The sequence below is a fragment of the Microcaecilia unicolor genome, chromosome 3 (genome assembly GCF_901765095.1).
Source record: "Microcaecilia unicolor chromosome 3, aMicUni1.1, whole genome shotgun sequence".
Taxonomy (NCBI): domain Eukaryota; kingdom Metazoa; phylum Chordata; class Amphibia; order Gymnophiona; family Siphonopidae; genus Microcaecilia; species Microcaecilia unicolor.
Genome location: NC_044033.1, coordinates 34,085,794 through 34,104,400, shown reverse-complemented (window position 1 = coordinate 34,104,400; position 18,607 = coordinate 34,085,794). Strand labels below are relative to the sequence as shown.

The window sequence follows — 18,607 nt, the reverse complement described above, 5'->3', positions numbered from 1 at the left end:
GTATGTAACCAAATGTTTATCTACTCTTGATTGGCGCTTGCCAAGATGTAATATTGTAAGCCACATTGAGTCTGCAAATAGGTAGGAAAATGTGGGATACAAATGCAACAAATAAATAAATAAATAAAACTCAGCAGGGTCCATCTTCAAACTGTCCTCCTTGGGACAAAGTCTGAGGTTACTTCAGATGCACAGACCTTGCACCAACTTTCAAAGCTAAAGCAAACATGTGTTTTCACTTTGAAACTTGCTGCAGGGTCATCTTCGCCTGCTTTTTATGCAAGTAGATTTTCTGTGTGTTATCACTCTGCATAATTCGATAATATTAAAACATTAAGCATAGGTAGTCAAATGTGTTGAATTTTCTTCTCCTATCAAGGATCACACATTCTTTAAGAGTGAAGTTGCCCAATACAGCACCTGTTCTCTTCTCACACTGGACTACCGTTACATCTGAAAATACCAAAGGGTCTCTGCCCAAGCATCTCAGCTTTGGATTCTGAACAACTGGAAGTATCCTTACAGCAATGTAATAAGATTTTTCAGGTCATTAATTTTCTATTCCCAAAGAATTGTCAAACATTTCGTATTAAAATATCAATAGAAATCAAACAAAATAAAACCTGGAAAAGAAAATAAGATGATACCTTTTTTATTGGACATAACTTAATACATTTCTTGATTAGCTTTCGAAGGTTGCCCTTCTTCCTCAGATCGGAAATAAGCAAATGTGCTAGCTGACAGTGTATATAAGTGAAAACATTCAAGCATTACTATGACAGTCTGACAGGGTGGGAGGAGGGGGGTGGGTAGGAGGTATGCATGGGGACATCAAAGCATATCATTGATATTCTAACAGGGTGGGTGTGGATAGGTGAGGGGAGGGTGATCAAGAGACATACAGCTTTATGGTTTATAATGGGCTAGGAACCCCAGATCCTTGTTAAGTCCTTTCTGTTGGGTGTTAAAATATTCAATCATTCTGACTTCAAAGGTCTTACGTTAATCAAGAAATGTATTATGTCCAATAAAAAAGGTATCATCTTATTTTCTTTTCCATGTTTTATTTTGTTTGATTTCTATAGATTCTACATGGAATGTTGCTATTCCACTAGCAACATTCCATGTAGAAGTCGGCCCTTGTAGATCACCAATGTGGCCGCGCAGGCTTCTGCTTCTGTGAGTCTGACGTCCTGCACGTACGTGCAGGACGTCAGACTCACAGAAACAGAAGCCTGCGCAGGAATGTTGCTAGTGGAATAGCAACATTCCATGTAGAATGTCAAATAGTATCTATTTTATTGTCATAGTAATGCTTGAATGTTTTCACTTATATACACTGTCAGCTAGCTCATTTGCTTATTTCCGATCTGAGGAAGAAGGGCAACCTTCGAAAGCTAATCAAGAAATGTATTAAGTTATGTCCAATAAAAAAGATATCATCTTATTTTCTTTTCCATGTTTTATTTTGTTTGATTTCTATTGATAACCTTAAGAGTGGACTAACACGGCTACCACACTCCTGTATTAAAATATGAAATCATCAGTCTATATAGGTGTGCAATATTCCACAGACATACAGGTAGGCTTTCTTAGAATCTGCAAAAGTATGCATTAAAACCGTATTTCAAATAAATGCCTTCGGCTTCCATAAAGACAATTACTGCATCAGTCTTTGTCCTGCACGGTAATAATGAGCTAAATAGGAGCCATATTTCAGTCAGAATATGGTTCACTGGTTAACTGCTTTCCTTTTACAGTTAATCTGCAACATCTCCCAGATAGATATTAAAAAGCTTTATTAGACATGGTACATATAAACTACAAATATGAAGTACTGAAATTGTAAGAACCATACAGTGCATACAAGAAGAATATGGCCATTCTTCCACTGAGGAATTTTTGTCTTTTTTACAGTAGAATTTCATAGTGTTTCAGAGTGCAACCTTTATTCGTGCAACGATCTCATTCACAAAACTGTTATTTTTGGCTAACACTTCAGCCTTCAAATGTTTTAATTTGGTTTTAATATCTTCCTCAGACATCTCCGTTATTGGCAGTGCTTTAACCTTGGAGATGAAGTCCTGGATTATTTTTTCACCTTCCTAAAAGAAAACAGAAAAAGTATCTCAGGTGAATTTACATACGGTCCTTAGAACTGTTTCAATCCCCTCTATCAAAGTAATGGCCTACCGCTTTCATCAGACCTCAGGAAGCATTTTATAACCTATGAAAATGATGCGCTATTTGACAAATACTATGGGTGAATATACCAAATCAAGAAACTTGGGAAAGAAGCCTAACAAGTCAGTTAATTTAAGGCCTAAGAATTTTCTATCGGAAAATTCTTTGCATGCCAAATCAAGAGCCATCTGTAAACAGAGTAACAAATCATGTTTATTATGATATTTTCTGTGAAGTAATATATCTTGCATTCCACATCTGTAGAGGTTTTTATTTTATCTGTGTGCTTTAAATTCTGATGGGCTAACAATTGGTAGAAGGCTATGCAGTAACACTTAACATGCTGTTTTGCAAGTATCTAATATAATATAGTACCAGTGGTGTTCCTAGGGGGGCTGACACCCGGGGCGGATCGCCGATGCGCCCCCCCCTCCGGTGCACGCCGCGGGGGGGGGGGGGGGTGCCGCACGCCTGTCCGCTTCGTTCGTTTCCATGCTCCCCTCTGCCCCGGAACAGGAAGTAACCTGTTCCGGGGCAAAGGGAGCACAGAACGAACGTAGCAGACAGGCGCGCGGCACCCCCCCCCCCCCCAGCGGCATGCACCTGGGGCGGACCGCACCCACCGCCCCCCCCCCTTGGTACGCCACTGTACAGTACACTATGCATGGAAGCCTCATTATGCATATTAAACTGGGATCAGAGAACTGAGAGAGTTATAATTTGTGTATATCAAAACATGTGCAATAAGGGTGTTGCACGTGTATAGTAAATAGCATGGTATATTAAACTGCAAACTAAGACAAAAAGTTAACACCTGCCTTGGACCAGGTGTTAAAAGTTTTTTATTGTTTTGTTAAAGACAGCATACTAATGAAAGGGCTTATCCAATCAGCAAGCACTGTACACCGACAATAGACAAGGATACAGTAGGTTGTTTTTTTTTTATATTTTTATTGTCTGTTCATGACAATAAAAATATTTCAAAAAACAAAAAAAAAGGATACAGTAGTTTTATTCTGTTTACAAGTTCCTATAAATCAGGGGTTCTCAAACCAGTTCTCGAGGCACATAAAGCCAGTTTATGTGCAGATTTATCTCGTGAATAATCATTGTATAAATCTCTCTGCCAGTTAATTCATTTTTAGAAAATACCTTTATTATTTATTTGCTTACAAAACCTAATACCTTAACATATCATTCCTTCATACACACTCACTTACAAATGTACTCTCATACACATTTCACAATAAAACCTTAACGGAGCAAAGCCACTAATACATATTATATCCTAACTGTTCAAAATGCCCAGTAACCTCAGCAGGATATTTGCTTCTGCAATGCAGTGCAGTGCTGTGACCAGTATGGAAGATTAAAGCAACAGGCACACCCCGTGGGGGTAGTGCAGCACTAGCATCAGAGGAACTTTTTGAACAAATATCCTGCTGAGGTTACTGGGCATTTTGAACAGTTAGGATATAATATGTATTAGTGGGTTTGCTCCGTTAAGGTTTTATTGTGAAATGTGTATGAGAGTACATTTGTAAGTGAGTGTGCATGAGTGTGTATGAAGGAATGATATGTTAAGGTATTAGGTTTTGTAAGCAAATAAATAATAAAGGTATTTTCTAAAAATGAATTAACTGGCAGAGAGATTTATACTGGTAGTATTGTTGGTTCAGTTAGCAAGTAGGGTATAGCCCAGTATTATAAGGTGAATAATCATTGTGGATATCCTGAAAACCTGAAAGACTGTAGTATCACATCATACTTTAAGCTATATACTATGAGTTTACCTTGTTGGGCAGACTGGATGGAATGTCAAATCTTTATCTGCCACCATCTACTATGTTACTGGGTGTGTTTCGAGACTGGGGTGAGATGAGAACCACCCCTGCTATGAATGGTAGAGTTGCAATGATCACTACAGTCCTTAAAATATTGGTCCTTGGACAGCCTACTCTTATATGCTAAAATTATTGTCCACACATCAGGCACGGAGAGTTAGATGTGCTGTGAACGCAAAATAGCCTCACTTTTCAGGACCCTGAACCAGCAAGATGAAACGCTGGCCACTGTCAGCCTGAGGGGCAAGCTGATACTGAGCAGCTCAAGCACTAGAGATGCCTATTAAGATAAGTGTTTAAAAAAATGGTGATGTTACCAAAGTATCAGTGATAAGCTACCAAAATATCAAAAGAAGTATTAAGCAAAAAGCCGAAGTGAAGGTTTCTTGCCAATGATGAAGTGAAAAGAAGATTGTTTGATCCTGTTAGCTCTATAAATCCACAAGATTTGGAGCTGTTTAAGGCTTTCCCCTTCACTTTAAGCGTACCTATGGGTATGTGGTAATTGTTCACCAACAGCTCTTTACCACAAATGTTTCAAATTGTGGAATTTTTCTATATTACTTTTACAGAAGTATTATTCCACACCCACTGTCTAGTTTTCTATAAGATTATTGTCCAGACACACATGGTTTGAGTTATGAATGCTGGCCAGCCTTCTTTTTTTTTTTTTTTAGCCGAGACTGAAAATCTGATGAAAACTGGGAATTAATATTATTGCAGAAGCTGTCAAACCCACACTTCAGAGTCCCGGGGAAAAAGGGAGTAAAAAAAACTTATTTTGACACTTTCAAAGAACACTACTCACGTCAACACTTTCACAAATCCACATCTCTATCTGTAACAGTATCATATAATTGGTGTCAGCTGCTACAGTATAAATGACACAAATACACAGGATATAACCGCTAGGATTTCTTTTATTGAATAAATCCTGCCACCCAATTTGACTGGAGACATGATAATGTAACAGCCAGTGCCAAAGCAAGAGGATTAGATTTTTTTTTCTTAAGAAAAATAAAGAAAGCTGTCAATGATGTGGTTCATCCATCCAAAGATTGCTGTGGGAAATCAAAGCAGTCTGGGAGATGACACCTTCTTTGAGATCAACAATTCATTTTGTCTTATCTGCTGAGCTCTTTCAGAGGGCTTTGAGGGCCTCCAATTATGGCCTTTCCTGCAGCCCTGCTTCTAAATATCTTTCAGTTGCCTGCAAAGGCTGACCTTGCCCCCAACTCTACAGAGAGCTCATACTAAAGGGGGTGGGGCGGGGGGAGCCTAATGAGGAGGTTCAGATGTCAGTGCTCTTCTGATTCAGAGCTGGCAGATTTCACTATAGTTATAGCTGGTCTACACACCAGATGACATCAGTGCTTCTCCTCCTTGGAAATTTTCTTGGCTGGATGTTGTGTTCAAGTATGGTCCAGCATCCTAGAAGTGTGGCACAACCTCCTGGATGACACCATTATTCTTCTGCTTCAATACACATCAGGGGTTTTCAACCCAGTCCTCCTGGTTTCAGAATACCCACAATGATTAGGCATATTTGAATACAAAGGAGGCAGTGAATGCACATTTACCTCATGCACATTCATTGAAAACCTGACTGGCTGGGTGTGTCCTAAAGACTGGGGAGAACCCCTGATGTACATCAATATAGTAAAAGGACAATAGGAAACGACCAGCTGTACCATCCAGCCTGGCCAGTTAGTCCTGTTCAAACTGCCAGTCACTGAATGTGACCACTTATAGGATATACTCCTTAAAGCTAGAGGCATGTTTAACGTCAACAAAATCCGTCCCTTCATCTCTGAGCACTCTACCAGAACCCTTATCCACACTCTTTTCACCTCTCGTCTTGATTATTGTAACCTGCTTCTCACTGGCCTCCCTCTTAGCCATCTCTCTCCTCTTCAATCAGTCCAAAACTCTGCTGCGCGACTCATTTTCCCCCAAAGTCGTTATGATCACATTAGCCCTCTCCTCAAGTCACTTCACTGGCTCCCTATCTGTTTCCGCATTCAATTCAAACTTCTCTTATTGACCTATAAGTGCATTCGCTCTGCCGCTCCCCAGTACCTCTCCACTCTTGTCTCTCCCTACATCCCCCCCCTCGGGTACTCCGTTCTGTTGATAAATCTCTCTTATCTGTCCCCTTCACCTCTACTGCTAATTCCACTAATTCCAGACTCCGTTCCTTTTATCTTGCTGCACCTCACGCCTGGAATAGACTTCCCGAGCCTGTACGTCTAGCCCCCTCTTTGGCAGTTTGTCCTTTTTTTATCCTCACCTCTTTATTCCCTTACCCTTAATTGTTCTGTCTGTCTGCCTGTCTTATCTAGATTGTAAGCTCTTTGAGCAGGGACTGTCTTTTTGTGTATGGTGTACAGCGCTGCATATGTCTTGTAGCGCTATAGAAATGATAAGTAGTAGTAGCAGTAGTAGTAATGTTTACTAAAGTGCAGTAAGAGGGTACCATCAATCGCATTAATGGGCAATGTTTATGCACATTACTGAGCAAGTACTCACACTATGAGGAGCAGGGTGAGGAGGAAATGACTGTGCAAAGCTGTGTTCACAAGGGACAACGTGGTCACTGCAATGTGTGCTAAGTTCCCAATAACAGTGTGCACTCCTGCAGCATGCGTTATTTTTGCATTTTACGTGATCACTCATTACTTGTAATCCTACATTCGTACACCCGAAAAAAAAGTTGCACCACTCATTCTTCCCACTACAGCCAGTAGAGGGAAATTGCCTGGTCCTCAGTGGCACAAGCTCTAAAGATACATGCCCGTCTGGCCCTTATTTCCCTTGTGCAAGGGTGTTGCAGCCTCCATCCCTGCTGCTGTTCTTGCTCCTACTCTAGATATTGCTGTGCTGGGTATTCCTGTACTACATGTCTTAACATCAGTGTCTCTGCCTGGTCCTGGGGTTCCTGTGTCTGTAATATAGGGCCCTTGTGCCTCAGCTGCCATGGCTGAGAAATGGTGTGGAAAGAGCCCACTGCCCTTTAATTGGTTGGCCTGTGAAAGAGCTGAACCAAAAAAAAAAATTTGCTTTCTTTGTGCCATGCAATGCACATTAGATGATGTGCAGATACCATGGGAGGACAATGTATGATTTGCATGCCATTTGCATCCTTGTATGATAGGGCATATTACCTACAAGGGTGCTGGCCACACCTAGTCTCTGTCCCCTTGCTTGCATAAATTTGTTAGCATGGGTTAATACTGCGATGTATGCCTGAGAGCAGTTGTGCATTACTAGGTAATATGCGATAAATTCCATGCTAACCACCTAGTGAACTTTAATAAACATGCACCACAGTTCTTAGCCATCTTTCTTTGTACTTCACACTTTCAGTATCTAAAATTACATGATGCCTCAATTTATTCATACCAAGAACTCCTCCCCAAATCCAAATACAATTATCTCCCTCACCCTGCCTCCCAGGTCCTCAGGGCCTTTCCAAATAGCACATATAGACTACCAGACAGAACCAACTACATCAGTACCGACACTTTCAGTAGGACTTCTGTTTTTATTGCATTCTCAACCTGACAGACAGACCCAGCTGCTAATTATTATGCGCTCTCCACTTTTTTTTGAAACTACAGAATCTTTGTGCTTATCCCATGCTTTCTTGAATCAGTAAAAGACTTCAGAAACGCACAGGATAAGCAACAAGACTGGGCATCCAAATGGCAGATGAAATTTAATGTAGGCAAATGAAAAGTGATGCACATTGGGAAGAATAATCCGAATCATAGTGATCTGATGCTAGAGTACACTTCAGGAGTCAGCACTCAAGAAAAAGACCTAGGTGTCATTGTAGGCAATACGCTGAAATCTTCTGGCCAGTGTGCGTCGGCGACCAAAAAAGCAAACAGGATGCTAGGAATTATTAGGAGAGGGATGCAAAATAAGACCAAAAATAGTATAATGTCTCTGTATCGCTCCATGGTGCGACCTCACCTTGAGTGTTCAATTCTTATCACCGTATCTCAAAAAAGATATAGCGGAATTAGAAAAGGTTTAAAGAAGAGCAACTAAAATGATAGAGGGGATGGAACAGCTCCTATATGAGGAAAGGCTAAAGAGGTTAGGGCTCTTCAGCTTGGAAAAAAGATGGCTGAGGAGGGGATATGACTGAGATCTACAAAATCCTGAGTGGTGTGGAGCGGGTGGAGGTGAATAGATTTTTCACTCATTCAAAAACTACAAAGACCAGGGGAGACTCAATGAAATTTCATGGAAGTACTTTTAAAACAAACAGGAGGAAATACTTTTTCACTCAAAGTATAGTTAAGCTCTGGATGTCATTGCCAGAGGATGTGGTGACAGCGGTTAGCATATCTGGGTTTAAAAAAAGGTTTGGACAAGTTCCCGGAGGAAAAGTCCTTAGTCTGTTATTGAGATGGACATGGGGAAAGCCACTGCTTGACCTGGGATTGGAAGCATGGAATGTTGCTACTATTTGGGTTTCTGCCAGGTTATTTGTGATATGGATTGGCCACTGTTGGAAGCAGGATACTGGGCTAGACGGACCATTGGTCTGACCCAGTACGGCTATACTTATATGCTATCACCAGAGTGTCAGTCTTCTATATATGTATAATTTTATCTGGAAGGCTGACCCCTAGTAGTAGTACTGCAAAACTAGTGCTAGGGATCAGCAATAACATTTTGAAACCAGTTTCATAAACTAGACAATATCTCTCACCAAATGCAAATAGCAATTCAACAATGCACAATTGAATGTAATAAAGAGGAAAAAGCCTCAGCTCACCCCAGCTAGTTCATAATCACATAGCAATTAGGGGTTATAGTGTCTATCATCGGCATAAAAAAAACCTCTTTGTATGCTTTATGAAGGCAAAAAAAACATCAAAATGCTCACTGCAAACCACTTTCAAAATAGCAGTACTTACCTTAAATGTCTTCCAACCACCGCAACAGTCTGACGGTGGCCAACACTTCATTCTCTGCATCAGAGACTTGCGGTCATTAATAAAGCAGGAGCAAACATTTCAAAAATTCAGGGAGCTCTATTTACTCTCGCTCTCTAGAGCTCCCTGAATTTTTGACAACCAGGCCTTCACTCCAAGTAAGCCCTGGAGGTGAATGAGGGGATTCAGGGGTGGGGGAGGATTGGGTTGTAGACGGGTATGCGAGGCTGTATTATATGGGATGGGCATAGGGGGAGTGGGGGGAGGGGGACATATCGGAACAGAGGTGTGATCAGAGCAGTGAGAGTTGATCAGAGTTAGGGCTTTAACATGTTTTCACATACTAAGCACATGCTAAGGCTTAATGACCTTTATTTATTTTATTTATTTACCAAGGCTTGACATACTGCAAAACACCAGTAAAAGGGACCCTAAATGACTTCTTTAAAAATAAATTAATTGCCTGAATTGATTTAAATCTGAATAATAATGCTATGTATTCTCATTTCCTGACAGTTAAAATGACTGTTTTAGAAATGAATATTTCAGCTGTATCATTTTTGAAGTTTATCACTAAACTGGTCATCTTTTGCCATCTTTAATCCATATCAACACATGGACTGAAAAAATATTTAAAGATTTCAAAATGTCAACTCTGAAAACAAAAAAGTCGTCAAGTTCCATAATCCAATGACTGTGGTCTGTGTGTATGCACCCTCACACCAAGAGATCCTGCAGCTGAATAACTTTCTTCAGCATCCTTGTAGAGAGTCTTGGTTCTTTTATCTGCTATATGTTCACCTAGCGGGGACTGTCTTTGATGTTTTCCAGGTACAGTATACAGCTGCGGTTGGTTTAGAACCCACGGTCACACAAGTGTGCTAATTTTCATACGTAATTATAAGCACATCATCAATTGAGCAACAGGCCACTCAGAACAAGTTGTAACGTTCACGAAGCAAAATTCTTTGGCTGAAATATTTAGACATAGATAAAATGGCACATTTCCATGCTAACAAACCTCTTTTTCCTGGTAGCGTTTCTTGGCAGATGAGCTTTCTTCATCTTCCTCTGTTTTTCCAATATTTTGGAACTCCTCCAATTCCAGTGCTTTTGCCTTAGCGTTCTGAACAACATGTTTAGGAAAATTAGCAAGCTCTGCGACATGTATCCCAAAACTCTGATCACATATACCTAAAGAAAGATATTGATCGTTAATAGATAGGGAAAGAACATATTAACAATAGTTCCTTCTGTACTGAAACAGGCTTGCTGCTTTAAAGGATAAAATTTAGTACAGAAGGTCTCATTAGAAGTACTCTGGGCTTCAGTCATCCCAATTAGAAGAAGAAAAGGAGGTTATAGTGAATGATAATTTGGGAAAACATGAAAATAATACTTAGAAGGAAAGAAAAAACAAACATTTCTATTAAAAGATGGAGCAGACAATGCATGGGAGGCTGAACAGTAGACCATTGGGTAATGACAACTCTATAAACGAAACAGTTTCGGCATGCCTTGCTCCATGCCACAGAATACAGTACCTGCCTAATTCCTGTATGCATGCATCTAGTGCCCCCTTTCCAGACAGGTCATAGAAGAAAAAATTGAGCTGTACAGGTCCATGTGTCTCAATTTTCACCTCTATTTTAGAGCAGAAACTGCCAATGTAGAACCTGTTCTAAAATCTAAAATACAGGAAAATGAATGATTATAGGCTGGGTGCATGCAACATCCTTTTAAAAAAATATATAATAAACAGACATTTTGAAAGCTGACACATAGCCATTTATATTTCTAAGATTACAAAAATAACCGTTTACGTGTCAGCACATAACAGGTTATCTTTGCGATCTTAGATACACAAACATGATGTTCTTAGCACCATCACAGTAACCTGTTAACCTTGCCAGTCTGGCATTTGGGAGGATATAAACCACTGACAGATTAAGGGAGCAACCCCCCCCCCCCCCCCTAAATCCGTTTAGTGGACTACAACTCAATAGCAGCTGGTCACTAAGGGCAAGATGCGCTAAACTTTAAAGACCCTTTAATGAAGAAATTTTCAACCGTGGCATGCATTAAAGGCCATTTTCTGACGACGCTAGCAGCTAATGAAAACGGAATGCAAACGAGTAACTATCATTGAAATGTGGGCGATTCGGAATGCACTAACCATACCGATGATTGCACCGAATCATTTACCGTGAACTATTTAACGTCAGCTCAGAGCTGTCGTTAAGGCCTGAGCTGTCATACAGACACTGCTCCCCGCTTCTCCCTGCAGCACAAAAATCCAAGCTGGCATGTTTGAAAATAAAAAAACCCACACAAACACGTGGCTCCCCGCTTCCCCCTGTATTAAAAAAAAATAATAATCAAAAGAAAACTCAAAACTGTAGTAGCCACGGCCCCCCTCCCTTCCTCTATTTCTCCTTCTCCCACAGCTTTGAAAATTAACACTCTGCTCTCCTCTGAAGCCAATTTCCCAGATTCTGTAAACAACTTTAAGCTGCCCCGGTCCCCCTCCCTTCCTCTGTTTCCCCCAGACGGGGGGGGGGGGGGGGGGGGGGGGGGCAGGTCTCTCTGCTGAGCTAAAGGGGATCACAGTGAAAGAGGTCTTTTGTTAGAAAGGGGGGTTTATGAAGGACGTCCTTTTTGGAGTCTTGAGGAGGACATCTTCAACTGCACTCTCCTGCTAGGATCACAGAGCTAAACGCTCGCACGTCCCAATCCCCCCCTCGCATGTCCCTGTCTGACGTAAGCAACCTACGTAGGTTTAATACATTTGTGTTGACGTTTGTGGCATGCGCAGAGCAGCCAGCATAACGCTTGACTGCTCTGCGCATGTTTTAGGGGCCGATTACCGACGGGGATTACGAATCTGTAATGCATTGTACTTTATCATACCGCACCGAACATGTGCGACTTGTTTTTTTGGTGCATTCTTCGTTTTTTTCAAATTCGGTAAGCACTTTTACGTTTTAGATTTTTTTTTAACGTTTGGTTGATGCATCTGGGCCTAAATCCTAAACATGCTTGGAAGCAAATGTAATTCCAGACATTGATCTTTTAGTACATGTTGGGGACTAAACATCTGTGAACTTGCCATGCCCTTTTCCCACCCAGGCCACACCCCCTATTTGCATGCACTTGGGTTAATAATATTAACCTCTCTCACAATATGCTAATATATCGACCTAAGCGTTTATTGTACATCTGTATTATGTACTAGACTTCTACAAATCTAAATTTTGTAACTGCCTTTTTAGCAATATGTAAGCCGCATTGAACCTGCCATACGGAGGAAAATGTGGAATACAAATGCAATAAATAAATAATACATGCATAACCCAGGCTTTAATGGGAGCTTAGACGTTTGTGCAAGATAAACATTTAAGTGCTAGTCTATGTACTATTAAACCTGAATAGGGCTTGTAAAATATGGGGAAGTCACTGGGTGATGCCTCACACTAAAGAAAAAGGCAGGAATATTACACTAAACATTTTAAGACTGGCATTTGTTCAAACTAAAGGCTAGAAGCCAAAAATGCTTGCCTACTCTTTAAATTTCCACACTTCTTCATATGCATGCTCAAATACCTTATTCACCTCAGCTCCACAGGCATCAATAGGGAAAACCGTAGTAGCACTCGTACAACAGAGAAAATCAGAACAGTGGCAAATATACTGGGTTCATATGATTTCATTAAAAATACTTTCCAAGCACACCTTGAACTCCAACTCCAACAGAAAGCCCTCTGGCACAATCTAAATATTAACACAAACATTAGCAAAGACTAAAACCATACCCAGAACACGCTGGGGCTTACAGCTAGATTCACTGATGTCACATTCCCAAAACAAACCTATTTGTAGACATTACCCAAAAAAAAAATTAACACACACATACTTATTAATCACCAAACCAATTTCCAAAGCTGCAGTTTATGAGGAACTTCTGGTGTACAATATTAGTGGATTTAAATAAGGTAAATTTCATAGTTTAGTTATTGATTAAATTTGACGACGCGTTCATAAACTTGACAATTCCATTCTAATGCTTTTAAAATAAATACAATTTTAGACCGATATTCACCCAATCTTCTGAATATCAACAAATCCAGCTTCCTAAACAACATCTATGTGTAAGACAGTAGACCTCAGCAGTGCCGCTCAGCAAATGTTTTACCACTGAGTCCTACGCACCCATATCGTCACTGGTCAACCGCCTCCACCCTAATATTTTACTACTTAATAACTTCTGCATTACTTGTGCTTTTAATGTTAAGGTAACTTTTAGCGAATACTCATCTTGTGTCAGTCGGCCATAGGAGTACAGTGCTCTGACACGGCACGTGTTTCGCAATAGCTTCCTCAAGTAGGTCCCCTATAGTTAATCTCCACAAATGGCCATTTTGGCCGTGGGGCATCATGTTGGCAGGCTATGTGGAGATTAAATACAGGGGGACAAAGGAGGCTCTATAGTGATTATGGACACACAGAGATACATTGAAGGAGGACACAGACAGCTCTCAGACAACATATACTACAGAAAACTGAGGAACCCACACAGGATTATACAAAACACCTGAAAAACCTTATCAAAACACTTCCCAAGCAAGTACAGCTACATCTAAAAACACTCACTGCAAATCATTCTTCTGTGGGCACATTCCACATGCTACCTAAAAATCCATAAACCTGGAAACCCTAGTAGACCAATCATATCTAGTATTGGCACACTTACAGAGGAAATATCTGGACTTATAGAGGGGATTTCTTAAACCCTTTGTGCACAAGACACCACAGACTTTCTAAACAAACTAAAAATCATCGAGCAGCTACCATCGGATACTCTTCTGGTCACAATGGATGTAGAAGCACTATGAAGCAACATTCCCTATGCAGATGGCATAACTGCATGTGATACATTCCTAAAAACATCCACCCTGGACCACCAATACTCACTGAAAACCATTACAAAATTAATCAAATTCATTCTAACTCACAACTATTTCTGCAAATCATTGGAACTGCTATGGGCACCAGGATGGCACCCCATTATGCTAACTTGTTCATGGCAGAACTGGAATACGTATCAAACTAAATCCTTAAAATACTACCAGTAAATTGATGACATTTTCACGATTTGGATTGAGGGAGAAGACACACTCAATTTTACAGTTCCTCCAATGCATACCATCCTACAATAAAATTGAAAATTGACTACTCCCCAGAAAAAGTCAACTTTCTAGACACCACAGATTCCATCAACAATGGCTATATACAAATATCGAGATACAGGAAACCTATGGACTCATGTAGCTATCTCCACAACTCCAGCTTCCACTCTTCACATACAAAAAAATCCATTATACACAGCTAAGACACACAATACCACCGTATCTGCTCTGACCCGAGACACCTCAAAATCCTGATTGATTCCGTCAAACAAAAAGGCTACAACCCCAAAATAATCTCCAAGAATGTTACTCATCCCCTTAGAGAAAACCTACTGCAATACAAAGAGAAGAAAGCCACAGCGAGAATCCCTCTTGTAGTGACATACAATCCAGAGCTAGAAACATTGAGAAGCATCATAAAAGATCTACAGCCACTACTCCAGGAGGATGAAGTACAGAAAGAGATATTCCCAGCCCCACCAGTGCTGGCCTTCCGACAGCTACCTAATTTGAAACAGAAATTAGTGAAAAGCAAACTCCCAATACAAGCTCAAAAAGAAGAAAATGGCACATTACCCTGCAATATACCTAGCTGCAAACTGTGCCAACACATCTCACAAGGTCATACAATCATTCACAGGGGAAAACATTCAGCATTAAGGGATCCTTTACATGCCCACCCACAAATGTGGTGTATATATCATTCAATGCAAGTGTGAAGAAGGGTGCTATATTGGAGAAACAAGCCAGATGCCATCTCTGTGGGACAGAACTTTAACTATTACAATGCATGAACGATCTTACAGTAAGAATGCTAAAATGAATTTTTAAGACAATCCAAGAATGTAAGACCTTTGAAGTTAAAATGATAAAATACCGGACAGGACTGGGTTTTTTTTACCCCACTATAAACCATAAAATTCTACTGCTTTGTCACTCTCTTATCAGCCATCCATCTCTCCCTGCCTCTCACCCACCCAGCTCTCCCTGTTTCTCACCTAACCCACCCCACCCTCTTCCTATAAGACTGTCATTGGAATGCTTTTGTGTTTCACTTACATATTCTGTTATTTGTCAACATTTGCGTATTTCCAATCTGAAGAAGGGGGTGTTACCTTCGAAAGCTAATCAAAAAATGTATTAAGTTACTCCAATAAAAAAGTTATCTTATTTTCTTTTCTCTGTTTTGATTTATTTCTATTTATTACCTGTTCCCAAATCGAAATTCTCTTATTGCAATAGAAAAGTACATAAATAATTTACAGCTATACTGAGTTCTATTGCTTCTCTGCTATAGATTAGAGGGCAGTTTTCTGTACAGCAATGAAATGTAGAAATGTCTTACTGAGGGTAAGACTATGCCAACCTACCTAAAAAGAATGATATCATGTACCTTTCTCTATGTAGTTCAGTGGTTCTCAACCTTTTTTTTCAGTTGCAACACACCTTACAAATGTGACTGACTGCATACATGACACTCATGGACCTTTGGTCTTATACACTATGGCAGTCCTCTCTTCATACGTCTTGGAACGTAAATCCCATACCATCCTCGTAGCTTTTCTTTGAAGCGGTGCAAAGAAAAGCTACGAGGATGGTATGGGATTTACGTTCCAAGACGTATGAAGAGAGGCTTGCTGACCTGAACATGTACACCCTGGAGGAAAGGAGGAACAGGGGTGATATGATACAGACGTTCAAATATTTGAAAGGTATTAATCCGCAAACGAATCTTTTCCGGAGATGGGAAGGCGGTAGAACGAGAGGACATGAAATGAGATTGAAGGGGGGCAGACTCAGGAAAGATGTCAGGAAGTATTTCTTCACGGAGAGGGTGGTGGACGCTTGGAATGCCCTCCCGCGGGAGGTGGTGGAGATGAAAAACGGTAACGGAGTTCAAACATGCGTGGGATATGCATAGAGGAATCCTGTGCAGAAGGAATGGATCCTCAGAAGCTTAGCTGAAATTGGGTGGCGGAGCAGTTGGGGGGAAGAGGGGGTGGTGGTTGGGAGGCGAGGATAGGGGAGGGCAGACTTATACGGTCTGTACCAGAGCCGGTGATGGGAGGCGGGACTGGTGGTTGGGAGGCGGGAAATACTGCTGGGCAGACTTATATGGTCTGTGCCCTGAAAAGGACAGGTACAAATTCAAGGTAAGGTATACACATATGAGTTTGTCTTGGGCAGACTGGATGGACCATGCAGGTCTTTTTCTGCCATCATCTACTATGTTACTATGTTATGAATTAAACTTAAACATGCTCTGCATCCACAAAAAAACCTATCTCCCCTCAACAACAGGTGTGGATCAGAACAAGCACAAAACTACCATACATAAAAAAACATTCTGTTTCTTATGTCATCTGAATAAATAGCAACATATATCTCTCCACTACCAGGCACATTTTGAAATACAAAACCTGAAAAACCTCTACTCAACATACATGTAGCAAACCTACTATGCAACAGTAGCACGAATTCCAATGATTCAAACAGCAAGAATCCTACCTATGAATAGGCAGCACTACAGATATTACACTGGGCCCTAGAACATCAATACACCAACCATTAGTAAAACAGAAGAGGGACTGCTACAGAGTTCGACACAAATTACATCCAAAAAGAATACCATCCTTGGTCACATGCAAAACAGATAGACCCTCGCCACATATAGAACAAGGGATCACAAATATGAAGACAAAAAAAATTGAACTGGGATCCCCCCCCCCCCCACCACCACCACCAATAAAACCAAACTTGGCATGCACCACAACATGAGAGGAATAACAGAAATGCATTTCCTCTTGTTCTAAAGAAAATTCAAAAGATATCCACAATGCACTTTTCCCAATGCTAACATATTACAGTTTATAAATTCAAAACAAAACACTTTTCTATGTTTGTTGTCTGGGATTTTATTTTTCCAAGCGTGTTGGTCCCTGTTTCTGTCTGTCTTCTGTTAACTCTTCTAGTGGCTGTTGTCCATTTCTCCTCTTTCCTCCTGTCTTCTTCCATTTCCTCACTATTTCACTCTGATATATTTCTGCCTGTCTGCCCAACTCAGATTATATTCTCTCAGTTGCCATTCTTCCATCTTGTTTTTACTTTTCTATTACTACTTAACATTTCTAGAGCGCTACTAGGGTTACGCAGCGCTGTACAATTTAACAAAGAGAGACAGTCCCTGCTCAAAGAGCTTAACAATCTAATAGACAAGTGAACGGTCGGTCCGATAGGGGCAGTCAAATTGGGGCAGTCTGGATTCACTGAACGGTAAGGGTTAGGTGCCGAACGCAGCATTGAAGAGGTGGGCTTTAAGCAAAGACTTGAATACTCTCATCCCTAGCTCTCTAATTTCTCCCATTCCTTCCACAGCCCTTTTATCTTTCACTTACTTCCCAGTAGAAAAATGGAAAGGGGGTTTGCACTAAAAGACATATGAGAAGAGACGAAGACCTGAATACGTTTACCTTAGAAGGAAAGGAGGGATAGAGGAGATATGATAAAGTCATTTAAATACTTGAAAGGCATTAATATACAAACAAATCATTTTCAGAGAAGGGGAAGAGGCAGAACTAGAGGACATGTAAAGTTGCAGGATGGAAGACAAACTATTTCCTGATGTTATGCCTTTCAAAGAGAGGGTGGTGGGTGCCTGAATACCCTCCCGGTGGAGGTCGTGGAGAGAAAAACAGTGACCGAATTCAAAAACAGGTGGGATAAACAGAGAGGATCCCTATATAGAACCTACATGGAATCAAAGCAAAATTAAATTACCTTCACATTTTAAACAGGGCATAGAGGGATATAAGCTGCATAGAGCAGCAAGTGCAACTATAGCTACAGAGATAGACATGGGGAAGCCACTGCTTGCCCTGGGATTGGTAGCATGGTATATTGCTACTATTTGGGATTTGGCCAGGTACTTGTGGACCTGAATTAGCCACTGTTGGGAAACAGGATACTAGACTAGATGGACCACTGGTCTGACGCAGTATGGCTATTCTTATCTTCTTAGTTGCTTTGTTGGGCAGACTCGATGAACCATACAGGTCTATGACGTCCTTTACTATGCTACTGTTGTCCGTTATGGCCCCAGAGATCAGATGTCAGCTGTGGCTTTGGTCTAGTTCTAGGTTCCTTTCTCTGGTCCCCGGGTCCACTTCTCAGGGGCAGTGGGTTTTGTAGCACAATAATAATACAACACACAAGTGTGGCTTGGAAAAGGGTACCTTATCTAAAAATACGCTTACAGCACTTAAGGCAGAAATATAGTACAGCACTGCTTGTGTGTCTCTCAGGGTCTGCCTGATGTCTGTCAGTGAATGAGTGTCTGTCTGTCTCTGTCAGGGCTGAGAAGGGGGATGTGTGTGGAATGGCTGCAGGTAGGATGGGGTGTGTAGGGGTGTGGTTCTGAATGTACACTTTTGTATGCGTGTGT

The 18,607-nt window shown here is 40.8% G+C and overlaps 1 protein-coding gene across 1 annotated transcript in view; it reads right to left on the bottom strand.

Annotated features, from left to right (window-relative positions):
- Positions 1-1,782: 1,782 nt before the first annotated feature.
- Positions 1,783-18,607, bottom strand: part of MSH2 (mutS homolog 2) — a 239,271-nt gene continuing 222,446 nt past the window's right edge. Inside the window, exons 15-16 of the mRNA XM_030195824.1 lie at positions 10,002-10,174; positions 1,783-2,105 (exon numbers count right to left, since the gene is read on the bottom strand). Coding sequence (XP_030051684.1) covers positions 1,935-2,105; positions 10,002-10,174 — 344 coding nt within the window. The 3' untranslated portion in view covers positions 1,783-1,934. The remainder of the gene's footprint in view (positions 2,106-10,001; positions 10,175-18,607) is intronic.